The sequence below is a fragment of the Stenella coeruleoalba genome, assembly GCF_951394435.1.
Source record: "Stenella coeruleoalba genome assembly, chromosome: 2".
NCBI classification, from domain to species: domain Eukaryota; kingdom Metazoa; phylum Chordata; class Mammalia; order Artiodactyla; family Delphinidae; genus Stenella; species Stenella coeruleoalba.
In genome coordinates, this window is record NC_137147.1 from 33,529,721 (window position 1) to 33,556,461 (window position 26,741).

At 38.5% G+C, this 26,741-nt stretch overlaps 1 protein-coding gene across 6 annotated transcripts in view; it reads right to left on the bottom strand.

Moving 5' to 3' along the window:
- Nucleotides 1-26,741, bottom strand: part of RAD51B (RAD51 paralog B) — a 687,571-nt gene that overhangs the window by 572,357 nt on the left and 88,473 nt on the right. Inside the window, exon 8 of one of the 6 annotated variants that reach the window (XM_079913119.1) lies at nucleotides 21,532-21,587. The exons of the other annotated variants lie outside the window; for them this stretch is intronic. Within the exon in view, the coding sequence (XP_079769245.1) occupies nucleotides 21,561-21,587 (27 nt within the window). The 3' untranslated portion in view covers nucleotides 21,532-21,560. The remainder of the gene's footprint in view (nucleotides 1-21,531; nucleotides 21,588-26,741) is intronic. 6 annotated transcript variants of the gene reach the window in all.

Consider the following 26,741-nt stretch of genomic DNA (forward strand, 5'->3'; position numbering starts at 1 on the left):
CAAAAAATACACCTATAGTGCACTGGAGAAACTCTTGAAGCAGCTACGACTTCTACCACTAAGTATGTGAGCTCAGCAAGTTACTAAACATCTCTGAGACAGTTTATTTATCTAAAAAAAAAGAGAATAACAATCCTTATAGAATTATTCCTAGGATTAAGTAAGATCAAGTATCTAAAGCATAGTATGGTAGTGACAAAAGTACCATAATTATCCTTTAACGGAGACCTACACTTTGAGGCCTATTAGAATGAATATAGCTGAATTTTTAAATATGACTACATTATAAATGGATGTGATTCAAAGTAATTTTATGACCACATTTTTATTAAATAAATAAATAAATAAATAAATAATAATAAAGGGTCCCAAAAAAACTAGGAAAAGAAATATTAAATACAGAGATGGGGTGGGGGGGAGACAATCTCAAAAATAAGGCAATGTTTTGAAAGAAAATAACTTCCTTATATGTTTGTGGCTTAAAACACAACTAACATTTTCCAAGTGACAAACCTGGCACAAACATAGTAACTGGGAGATTTATTTTTGCTAAAATTATTATCCAGCTTTGTCAAAAAAAAAAAAATCCTTTCTCCTTAAAGGCACATACTCTACGATGAAATTTGCCTTGGTGGTGAAAAAATTTTAAAAGCCCATTAAAATGTGCTTTTCTTTTTCCTTCTAGTGCCAGTTTCTTTAAAAACTAAGTCTAAAGCGCCATCTACTGTGTCTGTTAGGATCACATCACTTTTGCTCATGTTATCAGAGTGCAGCAGAAATGCAAAATGTACTAAATGTAAAATCTGTTACTTTAAAATCCTATTCCAAGGAAATTAAAGAGGGTGTGCTTTTTTCCCCCATTATATATTTATATACAATATACTTAGTGTAAATGCCTACCTGCCTACACACACACACATACACACACACACTCATATCTGAGCAATCATTTTTCCTGCTTTCTTTTCACTTTCTTCTTTAGTAGGCCTGAACTCATTATAAGAAGAAATCACAGTAGGGACCAAATGCTTACTTCTGTAATTAGAAGAACAGGTAATAATAGTAGCAAAGTTTGACTGAGGGCTTACTGTGTGCCAAATAGTGTTTTAAGTGCTTTTCACTCAATATCTCATGTAATCTTCACAATAATCCTTTGAGGTGTCATTAGTTTTATCTCTATTTTACAGATAAGAAAATTGAGGCACAGAGAAGTTATTAAAACTTTGCCCAAGGTAACACAACTAGTAAGTGACCAAACTATGATTTGAATCCAGACATTCTAGGTCCAGAACCCATCTCTTAACCATGATATCAAGCTTTCTATTACTATTGGTAGGTTCAAATAATGATTAATCAGACTGCAGTCATCAGAACTCCATAGGACAAACTCTATATCATGCTTTATTTCAATACATTCTAACATCATTCTACCTTTAAGCTTTTTTTGTATACATCTATTTTTTAGGAGATATTATTTTTATGCAAAGAAGAACTTGTTAAAATACCTGGGCTCCATTCCAGATTCTGATTCAATATGTCTGAGCTGAAATTCGAAAGCTTTGTCAAATTTGACACAGCCAGTCTGGGGCCCAGCACTTAGGACTGTGGAGCTTTAAGACATATTTTCTTCTTGGGCTATCCATCTGCTTTTAGATTAGAAGTTCTCCTGACTTTTACTTTATGAGTTTAAACAAAGAGAACTATGAAGGCAAAACTCTGTCATAACTTTAAATATGTGGGCAGATTTTGTGTTTTACTGACTTTCAAGATAGGGAAGCATAAGACTGATAAGTGGAAATTCTTAATTTTAATAATCTTAGAAGAGAGCTTCCCTGGTGGCGCAGTGGTTAAGAATCTGCCTGCCAATGCAGGGGACATGGGTTTGAGCCCTGGTCCAGGAAGATGCCACATGCCGTGGAGCAACTAAGCCCATGCGCCACAACTACTGAGCCTGTGCACCACAACTACTGAGCCCACGCGCCTAGAGCCCGTGCTCTGCAACAAGAGAAGCCACCGCAATGAGAAGCCCGCGCACCGCAACCAAGAGTAGCACCCGCTCATTGCAACAAGAGAAAGCCCACGCACAGCAATGAAGACCCAACACAGCCAAAAATAATAAATAAATAAAATAAATAAATTAAAAAAAATAGTAATCTTCGAAGAGTAAGGAAGAAATGAAGTAAGCCTCCCTAGCTGCTTTTAGTACACAAACTCTTTTCTGACCTTCCAATAACTTATTCTCTGTGCCAGTGCTTTTCAAAATTTACCAAACAACTTATTCTCTGTACCAGTGCTTTTCATAAGTTACTCCACGGATTCTCATCAAGGGGGAAAAGAGAAGACAAAAATTCAACAACATTCCCATCCTGCCCTCGTTTAATCCAAATACAGTTTCCATAGATAAAGTCTGAAAACCACTGACTTACTCCACTGACACGAGTGCAACTGACTGCTGTTTGTTTCAAATGGATATACTGGCATGGCAGAAAAAAGAAATCTTGAGGTAAGGGGCTGTGTCTTTATTCTTCTGAAGTAAATGGATGGATGGATGGATGGATGGATGGATGGATGGATATAGATGGCCAGCCCACAGCTCCTGTACTGTAACAGTGACTATCTTATTTATTAACCCACAGGGTCTTTTTCATTACACAGATGGAGGTTTTAGTGAGAAAATATCAATTCATTAAATGAATCTCCAGTTACTATACAACCTCCTGATTCCTCCCTAAGAGTACACTTGGGGGACATAGAGCTCTACCAATTTTAAAAAGAAAAGGTCACTTATAAACATGTATATCTATATACATGTATCTATATAAGTGTATCTATAATATAGTGAAACAAGTATTTAAACAAGACTCTACCACTTACCTATCTAAATGAGTAACATTTGTGAAATAAATCAACCAAGAACTTATTCTAAAGGAAAGCCTGCCATTTGCAACAACATGGATGAAACTGGAGGACATTAGGCTAAGTGAAATAAGCCAGACAGAGAAAGATAAATGCTGTATGATCTCATTCATATGTGGAATATAAAAAAGTCAGACTCACAGAGAGTAGAATAGTGGTTAGTCAGGGCTAGGTGGGGAAAATGGAGAGATGCTCATCAAAGGGTATAATCTTCAGTTATAAGATGAATGAGTTCTGGGGATCTAATGTACAGCATGATGACTATAATTAATGATATGGTATTATATACTTGAAATTTGCTAGGAAAGTAAATCTTAGGTGTTCTCGACACAGAAAAATATAATAACTATGTGAGATGATGAGTGTGTTAATTAACTTGATTGTGGTAATCATTTCACAATGTATATATATATCAAATCATCACATTGTACACCTTAAATATATACAATTTTATTTGTTCAATTATACTCAATAAAGCTGGGGGCGGGGACAAGCAGCTCATCTAAAGATAAAAAAAACATTGTAATACTACTATTACACAAATATTTTTGCAATTTCTCATTGGTAATTTTCTCCAGAAATTTTTTTTTAAATTAATTTATTTATTTTTGGCTGTGTTGGGTCTTCGTTGCTGTGCGCGGGCTTTCTCTAGTTGCAGTGAGTGGGGGCTACTCTTCGTTGCGGTGCGCGGGCTTCTCATTGCGGTGGCCTCTCTTGCTGCGGAGCAGGGGCTCTAGGCATGCAGGCTTCAGTAGTTGCGGGTCGCCGGCTCTAGAGCGCAGGCTCAGTAGTTGTGGCGCACAGTCTTAGCTGCTCCACGGCATGTGGGATCTTCCCGGACCAGAGCTCAAACCCGTGTCCCCTGCATTGGCAGGCGGATTCTTAACCACTGCACCACCAGGGAAGTCCTCCAGAAAAACTTGAAGCAATTAAAAAAATATTAGTTTCACTACTATAACTTATATTTTAAATTTATCTACTTTGATCATTCATCTTATTCACTTGCTTCTAAATGACCATTAGCTATATCAAAAATCGAAAATAGGGGCTTCCCTGGTGGCGTAGTGGTTAAGAATCCGCCTGCCAACGCAGGGGACATGGCTTCAAGCCCTGGTCTGGGAAGATCCCACATGCCTCGGAGCAACTAAGCCCGTGTGCCACAACTACTGAGCCTGTGCTCTAGAACCTGCGAGCCACATTACTGAGCCCGCATGCTACAACTACTGAGGCCCGTGTGCTACAACTACTGAGGCCCACGTACCTAAAGCCCGTGCTCCACAACAAGAGAAGCCACCACAATGAGAAGCCCACACGCAGCAACAAAGACCCAATGCAGCCAAAAATAAATTAATTTTTTAAAAAAATCGAAAATAACCTAAAAAATGAAGACCTTCCACCACAGAAAATAGTCAAAAGGATGTACTAGGAGCTATTCCCCAAAAGAGGAGCATGCATAAAATGAGTATACAGTCTTCCATGACCATTCTGAGGGGAAACAGCACTTATTTGGATATACTACTGCTGGCATTAGCAAAGAAAGAAACTCAGATACCGCATCTTTAAATCACTACACTTTATAATTACAACTATTACCATAGTAGTTTTCATTTTCTATATATCAAAATGTTCTTTGTCCTAAATCTTCTTTCATGAGAGGAATCAAAGCCAACTCCTTTATAGGGACCCCACAGTCTTCCTCTTGGAAGACTTGGCAGGCTTCATAACTTCAATGTATTGACATTACTCCTGCTACATAAACCTTCACTTCAAGTTTGGTGTGTTTGCTACCACATTGCCCAATTCTTCCACTCTTCCAAATACTGTGAAGAAGCTTCCCAGAAATCCCTGTTTGGATCAGCAAAAACAATTTGGTGTCATCAGCAGATTTCACCATTTCCTTCTGGAGTCATTAAAACATTAAACAAGCATGATCTTGGTATCAACCCTTGGAGCTACTACTATTAACCTCTCTCCAGCTGAAGTCAAGCCATTCTCGGCTATGTTGTGATTCCCATCATAGGACCAGGATGTGTTTATATGCTAAAAGCTTAAGCTCTTTTGGATTTTTTTTTTAACTGAAAGTTGCAAAATGCATTACGAAAGTAAAGGGGAAAAAGTTCCCAAAGTAAAGGGCAAAGAAACCAGCAAAGAGAAACAGCTCCTACTTGAGTAGTCTTACCCAAGCACTCAAACCACTTCATATTCAACTCATTCTAAAACCTCAACCAAAGTTTGACCTTTGCCCTCCAACTATTTACTTCTTTTATAATCATATGATAAACCTTATTAAGCACATTTGAAAATTCTATATGAATTTTAACTAGTAGGTCCGACTTATTAGCTTTTTCCCCTCTTTATTACATTTGAAGGGAAAAAAGCAAACAGTCCTTACTCAGAAAGTGAAAAAGCAAACAACTTCCTCCTCAGTCAGGTCTGTACTCTGACCAAGAGAAATCACTCTTTCTTTTATTCAAGTGCAAATCTGTTTGAAGCTTTCATTCTGCTTTCCCAGCCTGCTTTCTGCAGCTGCATAAAAGATGAGACATGGGAATGAAAGAAAACTAGATTGGAGCCAAAAAGCAATACTGTCCATATGCAAACTCACTCAAAGAGCTGCAAGGCTTCGGTACATCCCTTCTCACTTTTTCCATTCTAGCAGAACCCTAGCCAAAAAGAGGAGGTACTGTACTATACCTGTCCAATCCTGTTGAAAACAACTTCTCATGCGTAATCAGGGGAAAGATAAGGTTACTCGCACCACTGCCCCGCCCCACTCCCAGTCCTGACACAGCCCCTGAGGTGTTCTCAGGATCAACCTTTAGCTCTAAACTAGATGGAATGAAGCAGGATCAGGGAATGACTGGAAAGATCCTCACAGGTCATCCTCATCTTAAGATGCCTGTGGCGCAAGAGAGTGGCAAAGGCACAGAAGCAATAAACAGAATCTGCTTCACCTGTCTTACCCCGTGCAAAATCAAGGCAAAATCTTCCCCTCCCAAAAGGCTAAATCTGCTGTAGACTTTCAGAAAGTCTGGCAGCGCGTTAGCCTACATGCAAGGGTGTCAGGTAACCATAATCCCAGCAAACTACTCAGGCCAACAGTGAAGCACGCAACTGAAAAAGTTCACCATCAATGTCAAACTCTGCTGGATCAGAAGGGTATTCTCAAGGGTTTTTACTCAGATGTCATCATAACTCCGTGTTATTTTTAATACTGTTCTTTGGATTTTGCCCCACAGAGAATTTCCAAGTCACAAGAGGATCATGAACAATGTCCAGATGTATAAAATGCAAAAATACTTCCCTCCCACTTGTGGATTCCAAGATAAACACCACAAGAAGCACGTGTGACTAACTCAGAGCCCATTCCAAATTAAATAATGCATCATGTGCACAGTGTAGGGCTTAAAAAACAAAACTGCACAAATATTCTACACGGTTCATAAGCCAGACTTGGGCAAGCACATGACCACATTGTAAAAAGGAAACATGAATTGGAGAGTAGGGGTAAAGGGTGAGAAAAGTCTCAGTCATGACCTTTCCCAGAAAATTGGTGCTACTTTCAGTGAACATTTGTATAATATGGGACATAGATGAAAGAAGAAATAGTATTCTTCCTTGTTTTTTTTCTGCTGATGGCTCTCAATTCTAAAACAACCCAGCAAATAGGAAAATCCTACAAATATTTCAAAATCCCTAGCTAAGCCATGCACAAACATCATTAAATATATACACACACAGAGGTAATGAATACTTAAATGTCTGGCTGGCCAGTCCAGACAGAATCCTTTTGACCTATAAACTGGTTTCTACAGGGAGTACATGGAACCTTAGGGAGCACAGAAGCAGGGCATTCAGGTCATGTTAAAAAACTTCTACATTATTTTTATTGTATTTCAAAAAATTAAGTAAAGTAAAAAAACAGATGGATGGGTGAATAGATACTAAACAGAGAAAGTTTGGCTGAGTTCAGTTTTTCTCCAATTTATCCTAAGTAAATGCTTCTAATAAATTAAGACTGGGAAATGCTTACTGAAATATCTTGATTTTTTAAAATTATATAGCATTTAATAGATACAGAAGAATATATATGCTATGTAGGTTATGAAGTGTAATGATAAAATAGATACCTATGAACCCATCACCCAATTTATGAATTCGAATATTCCCAATCCCAATGAAGTTATACATGGGCTCCTCCTGGATCCCATCTTTCTGCCTCCCTCCCAATGATCATCAATATCCTGAACTGTGCATTTATTTTATTCTTGCCTTTAAAAAAATAATTTTTTCCACAGCTGATGTATTTGCTAATCCCCCTTTCTGTATGCTTCCACATTGGGGAGAAAAAAAAAAAGAGTGAAGTCCTTACCTCAATGTTTTGTTTTTGTTTTAAGTATCTACCTGTTTGCCTATCTTCCCCCAAATGTAAGTACCTCAGGATCAGGAATTATGTCTCTAACTTCCCAGTGCCTAACAAAGTGATAGGCACAGAATAAGTGTTAAATAATTATTTTTCAACTAATCTTTAAAATTAGAGCCCAAATGCCTTAAATGTTTCACAGTCAGAGCTGATCAACAACAATAAATATTGCTCCTTTAATCATTGCCTTTCTTCTATGACAGATATCCTATCCCCTGGAACCCAGGACCAAGTTTATCAATTATCTCCCTAGACTCCAAATCAATATAACAGTCACTATATCACCTCATCACACACTAGATAAAATCTTAGGTGGTACTAAAATTGTCAAATGAGACTATTCCTCTAGAGTCACAGAGTGCTGACTCCTTGGTCTGGGAGAGCACATTATCAGGCACGAAAGTTTAACATAATAGTATTTGAGCTACACTTAACCAGAAATGCCAATGGGACATGGAAGTGTCAACTGTTTTCTACTCAAAGACAGTGTCATCTACAAAGCAAACAAATGGATGGAGAATTCCTGCTATTTGACAGCAAAGAGTTTCACAACCACCTTAAACATTACATACTGAACACAAGTGTTTTGGGGGCTGTGTTCTTAAGGATAAACCTACTCCTTCAATTGTGTCACCATTATGCAGTATGTTTGATTACAAATTTGTCCACCAGCCCAGAAGAGCAAAAGGGACAGTAATGCCATTCTGGATTCAAAACTATATCGTGCGACCTCCCCCCAAAGTGTTAGTGTTAGTGTTAGAAAACTTCTCTGACTCATCTCTTCTTTCTGAACATGGCACAGATTAAGAAGATACAAAATATCTTTCTGAGGGTAGAGACAAATCAGGAGAGAATGTGCCAGAAGAACTTAAGCCAGTCATAAGACATCAATGTAAAGGATCTTTCTAAAGAGACAACTGTACTGTTATTCCAAAAGATTTAACAGTTACACTTTAGAAAGCAAAGTCTGGGGAACTGTTCACACAAACAAGTGTCACCTATAGTCTGAAATTCATGCTCATATTGTAAAATATTACAATTAAAAGAAATTAAAAAGCACTGCAGCACATGCCAAGCTACTTCACAAAACCCAAACCTTTTCACATAATACAGATGAGAAGTCTTGGTCAAAAATCCATAATAACCTGCTGTATAAAAAATAAATAAATTCAAAAAAAAAGAATCCATAATGGTTTTAATAGGCCATTCCAGGAAAAAAATTCGGGACATTGAACATCATTCTCAGAAGGCTCTTAGTATTCTATTTCAAACAGTGCAAAAAAGAAAAAAAAATCACTCATCTGTGCCCATCATTTGCCACATATGACCATTTTTTAATTTATCTTAGTCAACTTTAAAAATATCTTCACTGGGCTTCCCTGATGGCACAGTGGTTAAGAATCCACCTGCCAATGCAGGGGACAAGGGTTCAAGCCCTGGCCCGGGAAGATCCCACATGCTGCAGAGCAACTAAGCCCTTGCACCACAACTACTGAGCCTGTGCTCTAGAGCTTGCAAGCCACAACTACTGAGCCCGCGTGCCATAAATACTGAAGCCCACATGCCTAGGGCCCATGCTCCGCAACAATAGAAGCCACCGCAATGAGAAGCCCACGCACCGCAACAAAGAGTAGCCCCCACTTGCCACAACTAGAGAAGGCCATGCACAGCAACGAAGAACTAAAGAAGCCAATAATAAATAAATTTATTAAATATATATATATATCTTCACTATTACCACTGCACTTTGATATCAAGCTGAAGGTGTGGTAAGGGGACCAAGAATGTTCTCAAATGGACCACTGGGAAAGACTGGCCAAAAAGATGGGCAAGTGATCACAACCATCTCAGTGTGTCACTCCACGTTCATCAGAGCAGTCCACTTGCCCAATTACTAACAGAAAAACACAACAGAGACCCTCCATTTTCTCCACCATCTAAATTAGAAGTTTTGTAGCCAAAGGGCAACTCTCACTCTATCTAAAGTCAAAGAAAGACAGCAGCTTGTAGCGCTATGATGTTGATCAATTGTGAGGACATTTCTCTGGTAGTGATTTGACTAAAGTAGAACTACTGCCATCCCTGCCAGAACCAGTTGGCCCTTTATTGTTTTTTGTTTTGTTTTTAGCTATATCTCTAAAAACATACATTGGCTGAACCACAAAAGAGGGAAACAACTATTCTCTTCTCACTATCCCAACCCCTAGCATTTCTCTACTAGTTTGTAACTAGGATAAGACAAAGACAGCAGGAAGAGGGTATGTTATATGCTATAAGACATTATGTTTCACTCTTAGTAGTTTAGCTCTTTTTTGGCTTCCTATAATTGTGTTCCACACTGATTTAGGGAACAGCCTTGGGTATCAATATAAGACAATTGTCAACACCTTGTTCATCCCCTTCATGGCAACCTACCTGATATAACAAGTAAACACACTGCAATAAATCTAAACCATCTTCTATGGTGGTAAATCTAAACCACCTTGCTTCAAACAAGCAAGAAAGTGAAGAGACATAATGGGAGAAAATATTTGAAAATCAAGTCTGATATGGGATTTATATCCAGAATATATAATGAGCTTTTACAATTCAATAACAAAAAGACAAACAGTCCAATTTAAAACATGCAAAGGATTTCAATAGACATTTCTCCAAAGAAGATACACAAATGGTTAATGAGCACATGAAAAGATTCTCAGTATCTTTAGCAGTTAGGGAAATGCAAATCAAAACCACAGTGAGAGGGCTTCCCTGGCAGCACAGTGGTTAAGAATCCACCTGCCAATGCAGGAGACACGGGTTCGAGCCCTGGTTCAGGAAGATCCCACATGCCACGGATCAACTAAGCCCATGTGCCACAACTACTGAGCCTGCACTCTAGAGCCCGCAAGTCACAACTACTAAGCTCATGTGCCTAGAGTCCATGCTCCACAACAAGGGAAGCCACCGCAATGAGAAGCCTGCACACCGCAACAAAGAGTAACCCCTGCTCACCACAACTAAAAAAAAGCCCGTGCGCAGCAACGAAGACCCAATGCAACCAAAATTAATTAATTAATTAAGAAAAACAAAACAGTGAGATACCACTTCGCACCCACTACTAGGATGGTGGTAATTAAAATTAAAGAAAAAAAGACAAGGGTTGGCAAAGACATAGAGAAATTGGAAACTTCATTCACTGCTAATGAGATTGCAAAATGGTAAAGCCACTTTGAAAAAATAGTTTGGCAGCTCCTCAAAATGATAAACGTACAGTTACCATATGACCCAGCAATTCTACTCCTAGGTATATAACCAAGAGAAAGGAAAACACATGTCTACACAAAAACTTGTATGTGAATGCTCATAACTGCATTATTCATAATATCCAAAAAGTGGAAACAAATCAAATGTCCAGCAACTGATGAATGGATAAACAAAATGAGGTCTATTCATACCATGGCATATTATCTGGCAATGAAAAGGAATGAAGTGCTGATAACATGCTACAACACAGATAAACTTTGAAAATAGCATGATAAGTGAAAGAAGCCAGTCACAAAGACCATATCTTATATGACTCCATCTTTATGAAATTTCCAGCATAAGCAAATCCATAGAGACAGAAAACGGTACGTAATTGCCACGGGCTGGGGGAGGGGGAAATGGAGAGTGACTGTTACTAGGTATGGGGTTTCTTTGGGGGGTGATGAAAATGTTTTGGAGTTAGTGATGACAGCTGCACAAATCTGTGAATATGCTTTAGAAACAACATACTGAATTATCTACCTTAAAAGGGTAAACTGTATGATATGTGAATTATATCTCAATAAAGCTGTTTAAAAAGCATTTGTTATCTGAAGGCTTTCTGTAACGTGTTATAAAATAGCAAGCATTTTGAGGTCTATAATGATACATCTATTTTGTGATATGTATTCTTGAGTTAAAGCTCTGGCATTCAATAAATAGACGTTGATCTACTGACATTGACTTCTGGGGGCAGTAGAATTCACCCGCAGTGGACTCTGTCTTCCTGTCTTTTACTCTATACTCAACTCCGACTTAGTTCCAATATACATCTTTGTAACATGAAGTCCACAGCAGGTCCTAGGGCCTGAAGTAGTTAATAATAGGTGCCATCAGTCCCTATTATGTTAGAAATAAAAAATCAGAAAACTACAGCTGGGCTATTTATCCAAGGTCAAGCAACAGAATCCAACATTAAAGTTTAAGAGTTGTATTTACAGAATTGGCATTACAAATCCATCTCTATCTTAATGACTGGTGTATCATTTGGTTATCTTTGAAAGTGTACTACATCTTATACTTCAAAGTAATTGTCTACGCACTCTCTCATGTATGTGAAAAGTGTTAAAGGCAGGTCTTTCTGGTGTATCCAAAAATTAACTCTTTCAGAAAGGTGTCCTATTAGGAAGCTATCTTTTACCAAGTACACTATAAGTAATAAGATTTATTCATTCTTTCAACCAAAATTTATTGAGCACTCACACCTGCCAAACACTGGGATTACATGAATGAATTAAATTAGACACAGACTCTACCATAAAAGAATTCACTGTTACGGAGAAACACAGAATGCCTTGTAAACAGGCAATGGCAGCAGCGTGCTATAGTTGATGAGGAAGTATGGTGCTGTCACGAAAGTGTTCAAAATCAGAAGCCTGAATTCTACAAAGAGCCAGGAAGGCTGTAGACTCTAATCAGGAGATGGTTTGCTGAGGTCCCATCTGAACCTATCACTCACTCAACACATTTAGGCCCCGACCCCCGCATACCCGTTAATAAGAGCCAAATAATGAACTGCATCCCCGGGATTCCCGAATTACGAGCTCTCGAGGAGCTGATTTTCAAATATTTTAATAAGAATACTTTTTTGAATTCTAGAAAAGGTTTTCTCTGGTAGGGGATTGAAATAGAGGATATGAAACAAACAAAACTAAAATTTAAAAGTATTCTTTTCCATATTATTTAACATACTCTACAAAGAAAGGGTCAAGATTTTAAGTTCAGATATTTTAAGCTCCCTTTACCTGTAAAATCTCAGAGGGTAGGGAGAATGTATTGTTTACCATGGGATCCTCAGCTGACTCTCATTAAATACATATCAAATAAATGAATAAACAAGGAAATATTGATAAATCAGCAACAAATGGCATAGGAGCCACTTTCCTGAGGTAATTACTGATGGTATTTGACAACCTCCTTCACAATATACCTGTTTACGTTCTCCTCTTCTCTCTTCTTGCCCTCCTACTTCTTTTCTCTCTTTTTATCATTATCTCTTCCTTTCTTCCTTTCTCTTTTATTTTAAACCTGTGTCTTAGGACTGGCACCAGCTGTTCTCACTGGCCATTGCTTTGCTAGATTGACCCTAGTAGTAGTAAGGGAGTACTTGTATTTTCTAGTCATAAAGCACCACCTAGTGGTCTAAGTTCCCTTTATCTAGAAAGTACCACATAATAAAACTGAAAAACCTGAAAGTTAACTAAGAAATATCAATGAATTCCAGTTCTTCTGTTGTGCCAGTTTGGTCTTCTGGCAGCACCAGATACACTGAATCCACATCTTTATATCTACAATTAAGTTGTCAGAAGTTACTGATGTTGATACTATACAAACATTCATAGTCATGAGTATATTTACTTTGTTTCTTACCCTAAAGCAGACAAATTGTTACTTCAATTCTGGTAGAATCAGCAAAGATATGATTCCTTTAAGATCTTTTATTTAAATTACACTTTAAACACTATAAAATCAAATCTGATTATATATTCCTCTGCAAAAACGTTTCCTAAACTTACCTGATTATAATCCAACAAGATATTAAGTGGCATTTGTCCTACTGTCCCTGAATCAGTGACAAGGGCCCACAGCTGAGAGCAAGAAGCAGTAAATGCCCAAATCAGGGAAAGCACCGAAAATTATGTCCAGATCTCTCCCCCAAGGTTTGCTAAGGAGTAGCAAAACCAGTTGGTGCATTCAACCAACCCTCCCAAAGACAGAACTAAGGCAAGGCAAGGGAGAGCCTGGAAGTCTGGCCTTGTGGGAGTGGCATCATCAACGACATGGGCACCTCAAGAGAACTAGTCATAGAGACTGGGAGGCGAAGACATCTGCAAGGAGAGACTGGCAGCTTGATTCCAAGTGGGCTGCTGCTTGCAGAACCTGTAAGCACTTGAACTAGAGAGATATGTAGCTAACTGTCTGGAGATTCTTTTTTTTTTTTTTTGGCTGCGTTGGGTCTTCGCTGCTGCGCGCGGGCTTTCTCTCTAGTTGCGGTGAGCGCGGGCTACTCTTCGTTGCGGTGCGTGGGCTTCTCATTGCGGTGGCTTCTTCTTGTTGCGAAGCACGGGCTCTAGGCGATCAAGCTTCAGTAGTTGTGGTGCGTGGGCTCAGTAGTTGTGGCTCGTGGGCCCTAGAGCGCAGGCTCAGTAGTCGTGGCACATGGGCTTAGTTGCTCCGCGGCATGTGGGATCTTCCCAGACCAGGGCTCGAACCCGTGGTCCCCTGCATTGACAGGCGGATTCTTAACCACTGTGCCACCAGGGAAGTCCCTGTCTGGAGATTCTTGAAAGAAGAGCACTAGCTAGAGTAGTCCATGCCCAAAGCCCAAACCCCAAAAAAGGACTGTAGAGAATACAGCTTGCCTGGTAAGAAAAGGACTGGGGCCCTTGGGGGGCACATAAGAGAGCTTTATCGGTTCCAATGCCCCCAAGTTTAGAAGCACGAAGTAAAAGAAGGATGGGGAAAGGGGACGCCCAGGAGTACACCTACCCTGTGAAGAATACACCACTAACACGGATCAGTGCAGGAAGCCACGGTTACCCTTCTCTGTGGGGGTCCTCACTGACAGAATGAATGAAGTTGGACATCTATAATCATCTATACTAAGATCACAACCCTGGCAGAGACCACCAGTATCTGGCAGAACTAGAAGATTTAGAACACTGCCCTCCACTAACCACTCTGAAAACCTCTAATTCCCTTATTCACTTTTTCTGCTGCCAAAGAGGACCTGGATCTTGAAAACACAGTATCCCTGAGTTAGACCACAAGGAGTCTGAGTCACAGCTCTAGCCTGCACTGGGAGAATATATTTTCCAAAGTTATACATACATATGTACATGCATACTCCTACACACACACACACACACACACACAGGAAAGTTGTGGTGTGTGCTCTTTCTTGAAGTCACCTAGACTAGAAATTTGGGGAAACCATACTTGCTTATATCCTAATAAATTGGACTTGCTCAATAAATTGGTTACAGTAAGAACTAGCAGGGCACTGGCTAAAAACAGATTCCCAGCCCTCCTCTGAGGATTCTGATTTTCCAGGTCTGGGGTAAACTTTAGGGTTTTTTTTGTTTTGTTTTGCTTTAACTTTCTAGGTGATTCTTATGATCACACATATTTGAGAAACACTGTCCTAGGAGGAAGTGATTAAATTTCTGAGTATGGCACCCCTGCTCTACGTGATGGAGCTCATGTGTTTCCCAAGCCCTTCCTCTTACTCTATGCCACAAACAAATAAAAATGTTTGCCATTTCCACAAATAGTACTACATCTCCATGTCTGTCTTCTTAGTCCATACTTTTCTTGGGATGACCTTCTCTCTTTATACATTTGGTAAACATCATTTGTAGCACTTCTAACCCTCTATTTTATTACATTTACTTGTTTATAAGTTAAATTTCTTTCTTTGGGACCAAGAATTATCAGAGGGCAGGAATAATGTCCTAACCTGTCCGGTATTCTCAGGACCTCGCACAGAGCCTGACATATGACAGGCTCTATCAGTGCTCTATCAGTGCTCTATCAGTGTTTGTTCAGTGAATTAACTTATGTTCCCAAACCATATATTATAGGATGACCATTTATTATAGGAACTTAACTACCATAAAATCTTACATCATATTAAAACTTTAAAGTGATAATCTTCATTTAGATTATCTTTTTCTCCTCTTGCAGTTTTTCTTTATGTACTCACTCCATTTATCTGTACAGTATATGTATTAACTGACCAAGTGAGAAATTAGATAAGACATAAATATCATTCCATATTTATATGTGAGAAATATTGATGTGACACAAAACTGCTACATTTTATATTATGGCCAAAGTGTACCAAGAAAAATGCAAAGTCTAGGCCAAATAGGTTTATAATTAATTAAGAAGAATTCTTTGAACAGTGCAAATTGAATTTGTTTGTAATCAATCTCCAACTACAAAATAACTTTAGAGTGAAGAATTCCACGCACAAAAAAGTTCATTATTATATTGGGAAAACATTACCTTATTGGCATGAGTCAATGGGGTATAAGCCACCTTGGGAGGATAAAATAAATTATAATTTATTAATTATAATTTTATAATTATTATAATTTAATTATAATACAAAAATTTTAGTTGCTTTCTATACCTAAATTAACAACTGAAAGTTTTTTCCGTTGCACTATTCCACACTCATTTTAAAAACAAGATGTCTTGGACTTCCCTGACAGTTCGGTGGTTAGGGCTCCTTGCTTCCAGTGTAAGGGGTGTGGGTTCAATCCCTGGTCGGGGAACTAAGATCCCACATGCTGCATGGTGCAGCCAAAAATAATAATAAAAATAAAAAATAAAAACAAGACATTTTAATAAATATACAGTGCCATACATACAAAAATAAAAACAGATACATGCTTATAAATATATATACATATATTTTAAATTCTTTAAACTAACAACAATTGTTTCCCCCTGCCTATCCCCTGAAAAAGAAAAAAGAAAAAAACTTTCCTTTCTAGAGTGTGGAAGGATTTTTCAGCTAACCCAACAGTCAGCCCCAAGCTGTTGGTTTGACAGTTCAATTACAGATGCTGAAGGAGCTAAATACTAGATTTCTAAACCTACATTCCAACTATGGGTGGTCTAGGAGCAGAGTACTAAGCTTTCCAAACCTTCACAGAATACAGTAATTACCCACTTACTTGTGTGTACGCCATACTACAGTGTAAGCTCCTTTAAGTTGGGAACAGTTTATTCCCTAACTCTCTGAAAGAGCTATGAAACTCCTTCAGAATAGTCAAACACATCATATGTCAGTTCAATCTTCTTCTTAGAGACATCTTCCCTGGATCTTACATCCTCCTACCCCAACTGTGCTTACTGGTTATCTCTAGACCTGCTACTCAGCTGTCATCCTGCTTTATTTCATCATCATTCTAGGAATTTCCTTTATGTCTCTCTAGTGTTATATCCCATTTCCCTGGGTTTCATGTCATCTTTTTTCTTTCATGTCTCTTTCATGTCTTACCTCTCTTTTTGATCCTTCAATAGCTTTCTGAGAAAGGATGTATAGGAGATAAATTTTTTGAGACCCTGCATGTTGGAAAATATTGTTATTTTATCCTCATAACTGATTGACTATTTGGCTGGACATAGAAATCTATGTTTGTAATCATTTTCCCTCAGAACCTTAAAGGCATTGCTCCATTGTCTACTTGCTTCTTGTGTTACTTCTGAAAAGTCTGACATTCTGCTAACTTCTGTTCCTTTCTTTTTTTTTTTTTTTGGTACGCGGGCCTCTCCCTGTTGTGGCTTCTCCCGTTGCGGAGCACAGGCTCCGGACGCACAGGCTCAGCGGCCATGGCTCACGGGCCCAGCCGCTCCATGGCATGTGGGATCTTCCTGGACCGGGGCACGAACCCGTGTCCCCTGCATCGGCAGGCGGACTCTCAACCACTGCGCCACCAGGGAAGCCCTGTTCCTTTCTTTGTGACTTGTTTTTCCTCTCTGGTGCTCTAAAATGTCTCGGTAATATGTCTCTTCCCCGCCCCCCTCACCTCCAGCCATTCATAGTGCTGAGCACTTTCCGTTTAGAAACTCTTGTCCTTCAGTTCTGGAAATTTTTCTTGTCTTGTTTCACTGATAATTTTTTCCTTTCGTTTTCTTTGGTCTGTGTCTCTGAAAGTCCCATTAGAAAGGAATTAGACCTCCTAAATGGATTCTCTATTATTTTTAATATTTCTCTAATATTTTTGCATCTCTCTTTTATTTTCTGGGATATTTCCTCAGTCTTCCAATCTATTATTTTTAGAAGTTCTGCTATTATATTCTATGAGCTCTTTGCCCCTGAATATCCCCTTTGCAACTTCTTATTCTTGTTTCATGTAGCAATATATTCTCTGATCTCACACAGAAAATTATGTCAGGTACCATACTAAGTGATTTATATTCACCATATTGAACCATCACGAGCAACCTATGGGTGTATGTCTTTTTCCCCATGTGGGTGCCTAACAGACATCTCAAACTCAACATACAGAACTGAACTCCTGATCTTCCCCCTAAAATTTGCTCTACCCAAGTCTTCCTCTTGTCAGTTAATAACAATTCCATCCATCCAGTTCTTCAGGCCAAAAGCCTAGGCTACTCTTTTTGTTTCACACAACATATCTAAGCCATCAGAAAATCCTGTTGGCTGCACCTCCAAAATGTATACAGAATTCAACCATTCTTCACCATCTTCATGTCTACAACTAAGTCACCATCATCTCTCACCTAGGTTACTACAAAAGCTTCCTAACAATTCTCTCTGCTTTTTTCCTTAACCCCCTATAGTCTGCTCTCAAGGCAGCAACCAGAGTGAGCATTTTAAAACCTCATTTAAAATGTCACTCAAATGTCACCTTCTCAATGATGTCAACCCTGCCTGCCCTAATTCTGCACCTGCTCTCTTCCCTAATCCATTTCTCTAAGACCCTGCTCTGCTTTTTCTTTTCTTACAGCAATTACTATTTTTAACACACAATTTCTCTCTTGCTTCTCTCCCCACTAGAATATAGGCTGCAGAAAGGAAGAGACCTTCATTGTTTTGTTTACTGATGCATCCCAACACACAGAAGAGTAATTAATAATAAATGTGTTGAATGAATGAATGACTTTTATATGTAAGAGAAGTAAGGCCCACAAAGATTAACTTGTCTAAGGACACACAGCCAAAACATGAAAAACCTGGTTAGAATTCATGTTGGCCTGGTGCCAAAGTCCACATGTTTAAGTTAGACTGCCCCTTGTCCATGTCTACAATTAAAATGAGGTGAATCCTCTATAGACTTCCAAGCTTTGCAAGTTTTTTTCTTATATTTCCAGCAAAGGAAAAAATATAACCCTTTGTATAAATTCTGAAGGAGAGTGCTTTTGCAAATGTGTGAAGCTGTAGAAGTGATGGCATTTAACTCAATAAAAGCCAGCAGATTAAACCACACTGGAAATTTCTTTCAGCCCTTCAACTACCTAGATGGGAACAAGGTTGCCAGAGGAACATCTAAGTAGAAATCTCTGACCCCCTGGTAAGACATGTACTGCTTCCTCCCACTTTTACTTAGCAAGGCATGCCTTTGATGTACATACTATATGACTTTATCCAGGATTTTCCAACCTTTCTTCCAAAGATTTACTTTAAACACATGCTATTATGTATTTTAACTGGACTATTGAAAAGTTTTTGGCTGCTTCCTCTATTCCTATTCAAACATCTAAATTGCATATTCTCCTTAAATAAGAGCTAGGGAGGGAAAAAGCCTCAGGCTCCAAGAGGAAATATTACTTTTTTGTATTGGCAGGCTTAGAAAGGAAGGATAGAGACTTATACATGTCGTAACTTTATAGACAATACTAACAAAAAGAATCAATACCGTGGTACAAGTATGTCATTTGATAAATATCCTCTGTGTTATGTAAGAAAGACTTCACCCCCTCAAGTTAAGAGGAAAGCTGGGAAGGAGGCCTTTTATTCATCTCTGGCAGTAGGTCTGGGAGGCAGGACTAAAGTTGCAGGAAAACAGAACTGTTAATGCTTATTTTCACATTCACTACTTACCTGATGTCATTTCCCTCCCAGCAAGTATGATAGAATCCAATAAAGCTACAGGAATCAGTTCTGGAAAAGAACAGTAAGCTATTGCCAAAGCAGGGAAGAAAGTAAGCAGTAAGGTGTCTATTTCCAAAGAATTCATTCAGGCACTTTCCTTTTTCCAAAATACCACAATTTTTTCATTCACTATTAAACTCAAGTCCATCCAGTAAACCTTACTCGGTTAGTGCAGGAAACAGTTGCTGTTTTTTGCCTGACTGTCGTTTAATCCTCCTTTATTCTGGTAAATATACTCCATTTCTTTTGAAAAACTACCCCTCCAGATTCTCAGACCAGATGTCTTGGGAGGAGCCTGCATCCCTACCAGTAGGAGTCAGGCGTGCCATCCAGGTCCAGCAGGAGCAACAAACCCTCCCGCCACCGTGGGCACATGATGGGGCTAGTCCGGTCAGAATGAACCCCAAGGACTTGTACAGGAGCTACGAGGAAGTGAAGACATAAATCTAAAGCTGTTTTGCCAAAAGAAGACCCTGAGAATGAGGGTAACACTGAAGAAAGTAGAACAGAAAGATCAAGAGAAAGAAGACTGACTCCTGATGAAATCATTTGAGCCCTTCAGATTAAATCTCACTTGAAGCTAGACAATGTGTGTGTGTGTGTGTGTGTGTGTGTGTGTACGTGTGTAAATATGCACATATATATATTCTAATATAAGGCATTTACCAATAATATAAGGCACTCAACAAACATTTACGATTGCTATAAGGAGTGCTGAAAATCATACTTGATTTCTGGAAAAACTGGAAGTTCAGAAATGAGGCAAAGATCAATTTTCAGGGTTACAACCATATAAGTAACTATTGTATTCACTCAAGCTGCCAGCAAAGTCCAGGAATATAGTAGAGGCAGAGTGGATACAATATTTCTAGAATTATTTCTACTATCTTATTGTGCAGACATTCAGCCTTAGATTAATTAACCAAGTGAACAGTGAAATGTGTTATCATTAAAAACAGCATCCTCTTTGCCACTGAGCAGTCTTATTGATCATTCCAAAGCCTTTTCTTTTCTCACTTGCTTCTTACTTCCGTCCACTTCAACTTCATTTCCTCTCTCTACTTAGACCTTCCCAGCACTAAGTTAAAAATTCTAGCAGTCTTACTATATCAAAATTAAAGCATCATTCATTAACTTGATAAAATAATACATACCTTAGTCCTAAAGCCAGCATCTTATTTAATAAAGAAACACTAGGGATGTACCCACTGCAATCAAATGCAAGGCAAGGATACCCACTATCACCACTAATATTCAACATTGACAGAAAGTATCAGCCAGTGAAATAGGCTATACTTATGAGAGGGAACTAGCCCTACCAAACACTAGAATATAAAACAAAACCTCTATAATTAAAACATGCAGATTGCCTTGAACTCTGATCCTGCCGAGGTTTCTCTCGTGGGGTTCTAGTTCTCCTGACCTGAGTCTTTACATTTTTTTAAGTTAAAAAAAAAAGCAGGGCTTCCCTGGTGGCACAGTGGTTGAGGGTCCGCCTGCCGATGCAGGGGACACGGGTTCGTGCCCCGGTCCGGGAAGATCCCACATGCCGCGGAGCGGCTGGGCCCGTGAGCCATGGCCGCTGAGCCTGCGCGTCCGGAGCCTGTGCTCCGCAACGGGAGAGGCCACAGCGGTGAGAGGCCCGCGTACCGCAAAAAAAAGCAGTAGCAGCACACGAATAGACAGAACACGAAATGCAGTCCAAAATCAGACCCACATACATATAGAAACTTATAAAACTAGATCCATACAACAAATCATTCACACAAATCCCAAAGGATCAGAGATCAAAATGTAAAAAATGAAACTATAGTCAATTCTTGGTATTCATGGCAATTATGTTCTACAAAGTCTCTGCAAACACTGAATTCGCAAATACTGAATCATTGCTCCTAGGTGAAACACAGCATTAGGTTCCTACAAGCCTCTGGTCACACATATTTTCAACAACTGATCAATTCATAACTTGTTTTATGTGTGTTTTTTGTTCAAAGACACCTTATTTAATACATGTTGTTGATTCATTAACACTGAACACACTGCCACAGCACTATAACTCATGCCTAAATGAAACTTAGCTAATACACATATTTTCTCCCTAAGGTACATCACAGTCTTCTTGTGCTTAATTGAAGTGCTGAGGACACACCACTTCAGCACCATGCTTTGGGGCCATTTTAAACAGTAAAATCACCAACAAAAAGCACAAAAATATGAAAAGGACACCGTTTACAATACGAGAGCTGAAAGAAGGTAGAGCATCACCTTGACTGACCTCAGCTGGGACCATGATCACTGGGTAACTCAAATTTTTTGCCACTCTGCATATATCTGCAAATGAGTATTAATTTGGGGTTACAAATAAATGTTAGTGAAGAGGCAATTTTACAAATACAGAATCCACAAACAATGAAGATCACCTGTATGTACATACTTCAAGAAAACAGTGGCTTCCTCTTTAACCTCAGTATAGGGAAAGGCTTTGTAACTATGACTCAAATTCTAGATATACTTAAAAGAAAATATGTTTATATATGACTACATAAGAACAAAAAACTTATGCATGGCAAAAAAATGTACAAAAGTCAAAAGAAAACAAACAGAGAAAGTATTTGTAAAGTACATCACAGATAGAAGGCTAATAATCACTAATAAATTTTTAAACCCTTAAGAATTAAGAGAAAGAAGTCCAAACACCCCAAAGAAATATGTGCAAAAAATCAATAATTTACACAAAAAGATATAAAAATGACCTTTAAGCCTAAGAAAAGATGTTCAGCTTTTCTCATAATAAGAAAAATGCACTGAGATACCAATTCTTAGCTATCAGATAAGCAAAATTAACAAGTATAACATACTATGCTGCTATTCTTATATACATTGCTGGTGGAAATGCAAATTAGTACAACTCTTATAGAAAATTAGGCAGTTACTAACAAAATTACATATGAGTTTACCTTTTGACCGAACAATTCCACTTCTGGGAATTGACCATGAAGGTATACTTCCAACAGTACTAACATCCATAAGCACAAGGTTATTCACTGCAGCACTGTTTATCATTGTCAAGTACTAGAAAGTAACCTAAATATCCACATATAGAAGAGTGGCTGAATAAACTAACAAACTATGGCATAGCCACACAATGGACTTCAATGTAACTGTAAAAAAGAATGAGAAAGATGTCTGTGAACTGATGCAGAGTTATTTGCAGGTTATAATACTAAGCAGAAAAAGCAAAGTATAAAAGAATAACTATATAGTGTACAAATCCATTTATATAACATATTCAGAATAGGCAAATTCATAGAGACAGATAACAAATTAGTAGTTGCTAAGGGCTGGGAGGACAGGAGAGTGGAAAATGACTACTAATGGGTATGGTGTTTCTTTTGGGGGTAATAAAAATGTTCTAGACTTAGTGGTGACGGTTGCAAAAGGGTAAAAATTATCATACGTGAGTGACAACTCAATAAAAAATTTTTAAAGAGTATCTATAGTATGCTGCCTTATGTAGAAGAAATAGGGGTAATAACATCTGCATGCATTTGCTTTTATGCAAAGAGAAACACAGGAGGGATAAACCGGAAGCTTAACGAGATTTTTTATCTACTGGAGGTAGGTGGAACGGGATGGAATGATGAGCAAGTGGAAATGGGATAGAAGAAATGGGGGTGTGACTTTTCCTTTTGTATACTTCTAACTTCTGTATACTTCTAACTTTTAGAACTATGTTAAAAATAAATGCAGCGGGAATTCTGTAGCGGTCCAGTGGTTAGGACTCGGCACTTTCACGGTCATGGACCCGGCTTCGATCCCTGGTCAGGGAACTAAGATCTTGCAAGCTGCCTGGTGCAACCAGAAATTTTTTTTTTAATTTTTAAAACATAAATGCAGAAATAAAATCAAGCAGCACTTGATTAATAAAAGCAAGCAGCATAAAATCAAGCAGGCTTCCCTGGTGGCGCAATGGTTAAGAGTCTGCCTGCCAATGCAGGGGACAGGGGTTCGTGCCCCGGTCCGCGAAGGTCCCACATGCTGCGGAGCGGCTGGGCCCCTGAGCCATGGCCGCTGAGGCTGCGCGTCCGGAGCCTGTGCTCCGCAATGGGAGAGGCCACAACAGTGAGAGGTCCGCGTACCGCAAAATAAAAAATAAAAAAAAAAATCAAGCAGGGTGGGGGGAAAACCCTAAAATGGTATATTAACAGAACTATTTTTCAAATGTATAACATAATCACATTGGGGTGGGAGTGGGGGTGGGTAAAGAATGAACCAAAGTAGCTTTTAAACACAATATTAGAGTTACAGTCCCTGCTTAAAGATTCTTGTAAGTACAAATTGTAAATTCTAAATAGTAGGGAGTTTTCCCCCAGGGGTTTAGGTTAGCATTTCTGAAACACTTTGTGTATTCTGTGATTGAGTAAATAAGTAAATATACTATGGAAAATGGGAGTCAGGTTTCCCACCATTGGAGAAGGGATTTACAAATGCAGAAAGGTAGAAAAATATCATGAACCTGTGATGCTGGAGTAGAACTGGCAGTATCAGTATGAAGTCAGGATTTTACACAGATAGAAGTAGATAAAGATGTAAACATAAATGTAGAAACAGATGCATATGTGCAGTACACACATGCTGGTGCACGTGCGCGCGCACGCACACACACACACACACGCGCGCGCGCACTTTTTTCCCCTAGTTATGTCTGCTAAAAGGACCTAGAATCAATGAGCACACCAATTACCCAGATTTTGGTTTCTAAATACTACTTTTTTTTTTTTGGCCGCGTCAGGTCTTAGTTGCGGCATGCGGGATCTTTCGTTAAGGCGCGCAGGCTTCTCTCAAGTTGTGGCATGAGGGTTTTCTCTCTCTAGTTGTGGTGCATGGGCTCCAGAGCTCGTGGGCTCTGTAGTTTCTGGCACGCGGGCTCTCTCGTTGAGGCGCACGAGCTCAATAGCTGTGGCGCGCGGGCTTAGTCGTCCCGCAGCATGTGGGATCTTAGTTCCCCAACCAGGGATCGAACCTGCGTCCCCTGAATTTTAAGGTGGATGGATTCGTTACCACTGGACCACCAGGTAAGTCCCTCTAAATACTATTTTCTATTAAAAGGAGCAAGAATTGATTCTAAGCCTGGGAAAGTATGGGTTAGCCAAAAAGTTCGTTCAGGTTTTTCCATAAGATGTTCCAGAAGAACCCAAACAAACTTTTTGGCCAACCCACTACAAGATGAGCATTGGAACATCATTTTACGTTAGAAGGAAACTACTCAAAGAATAATGAGGATTTGTCAGAAGGACGTACAAGCAAGCTAGATGAGTTTTCCACTGGCCAAATCTGGGACAATTTCAGAATTGGAATAAATAACAGTAATGGTTTACAGATCACTGAATAAAAAAAAAAAGTTCATGAGTTCATGCTTATAAAAATAAATAAATAGATAAATAAACAGAAAAAAAGGAAACCTCTTCCTTACAGTGGAAAGCCCATTAATAAATGTAGATAAAATGATAGTATTAGAAAATCACTATTTGACAACCATCATAGTAATAACTGATTCAGGCAAGAAGCATCAATGGATGCTAAAATAATGAAAGTTTGAGGAGTAACAGAATATTTATAACTTCAAAGTCATCTCCTCATAAGACACTTTAATTCCAAAGGGGAAAATCGTAAATTTACAGTAGAAAACCTGGCAGATACTTCCTAAACAAAGTGATTAAAGTTAACACCAACAGTAATAGGACAAATCAATATCATGCACATTCTGCTATGATACACTGAAAAGAATACGCATCACTTCTCTGGTATTCTTGTCAAAAAGACTATTTCTTACATCTCTTCATGTGAAAACTCAGACTAAAGGACATTCTATTTAGGTGCATATTTAGTAAAGAGACATGCATACTTTTAGGTAAAGAGGCATCGCGCACATATAGGTAAAGGAACAAAACACACAAGCAATCATACTTAAACTCTCATTAAAAACTTATCTATCGATGATTATCGCTTAAATCAATCATTTATTTCTGGGGGGGGTCACAAAATGATGATCTTTTATTTCTATCAATTCTTCCATATTTATTAGCTGGAATTCTTCTGTAAAGGGCTACTTGATTTCCCTGAAGTATAGCTAATACAGAAGATAGGGCAAATGCTGAATTCTTTCCTTTAAATTGCCAATTTTCAGACTAAGGAATTAGTGCCCTAGTTTCTCCAATGGTTCCCAGTGAGATGTTAGGTATTTCTCCTTTTATCATTGTGATATATATTATTTTATGTATTAAATGTGTTTCAATCAATTGTGTAGGGTGTTTTGTTTCATTTTTGAGACTCAAATTTTCTCATCTTTGGCCAATAGAAGCCACTCATGCATTTGAAGTTGAGTTTTAGACACAAAGAATTTGAAGAGCTTATGAGACATCCATTGGTTCTGAAACAGGAGACAAAAAAAAGAAAAATACTATAGAAGTATAATTCTTATTCCTAAGGCATCCTAACCACCATACAGAAGTGCCTGAGAGGATTTTTTAGTACAAATTAAGATTTTAAAATTAATATATTCACTAAACATTTACTTCATCTGTCTGGGTTTTTTTTCTTTTCTTCTATTTACAATATGATGATTAATGTGTCCCAGTCTATTAGACAAGGTTCCTACCCTCAATGAGCTTAGTAGGAAAGATACCATAACTGTTTATCTTACATGCCAGGTGACAAATACAGGTCAGGACAAACATATCGCAGAATTAGTGTTACAGAAATAGAAATAAGGGATTATATCCAGATCAAGTAATCTTAAAAGAATTATTTAAGTCAGAACCAAAAGTAGACTTTGATATGCCAGGGAATTGGAGGAAAGGCATGGGGTGTGTGGTGGGCAGAGCCAGTGCAGGGAAGGGCATATTAGGAGTGATGAAGAGGAAGGAAAATGCAAGGCAATTTGAGGGCAAGGTGAAGGGAGTAGACTATTTATAAGAATAGCACTATCTAAAAGAACTTTCTACAAAGTGGACATGTTCTATATCTGTGCTGTCCAGTACAGTAGTCACCAGTCACATGCAGCCGCTGAGACTAAAGAACTGAATTTTTAGTTTTATTTAAGTTTATTTAACTTAAAACGAATAGCCACCTATGGCTAGTGCTTACCATACTAGACAACACACTATTAGAATAAAAACTCAGAACGGGTACTTTTTTTCTGTTGAATAAACAAGTGAATGAGCAAATGAATGCATGATTGAATGCACACTCAAATGAATATTCCAAAGGGTATAGTATCTTAGGAAAATGTGGGACACAAATTTGGAAAACTATGTTAGAGCCAGATTATAGATGGCTTTGAACACAAACTAAAGAGTTTGAACTTTATTTGAAAGGTAATTTTAAAACCTCACTGACATTTTCTTAATAAGGGAAGCATAGTAATTGTTTCAGGGCAAGTAACCTGGCAGTAGTGAGCAGGCAGTACTGACAGGACAAAATCTG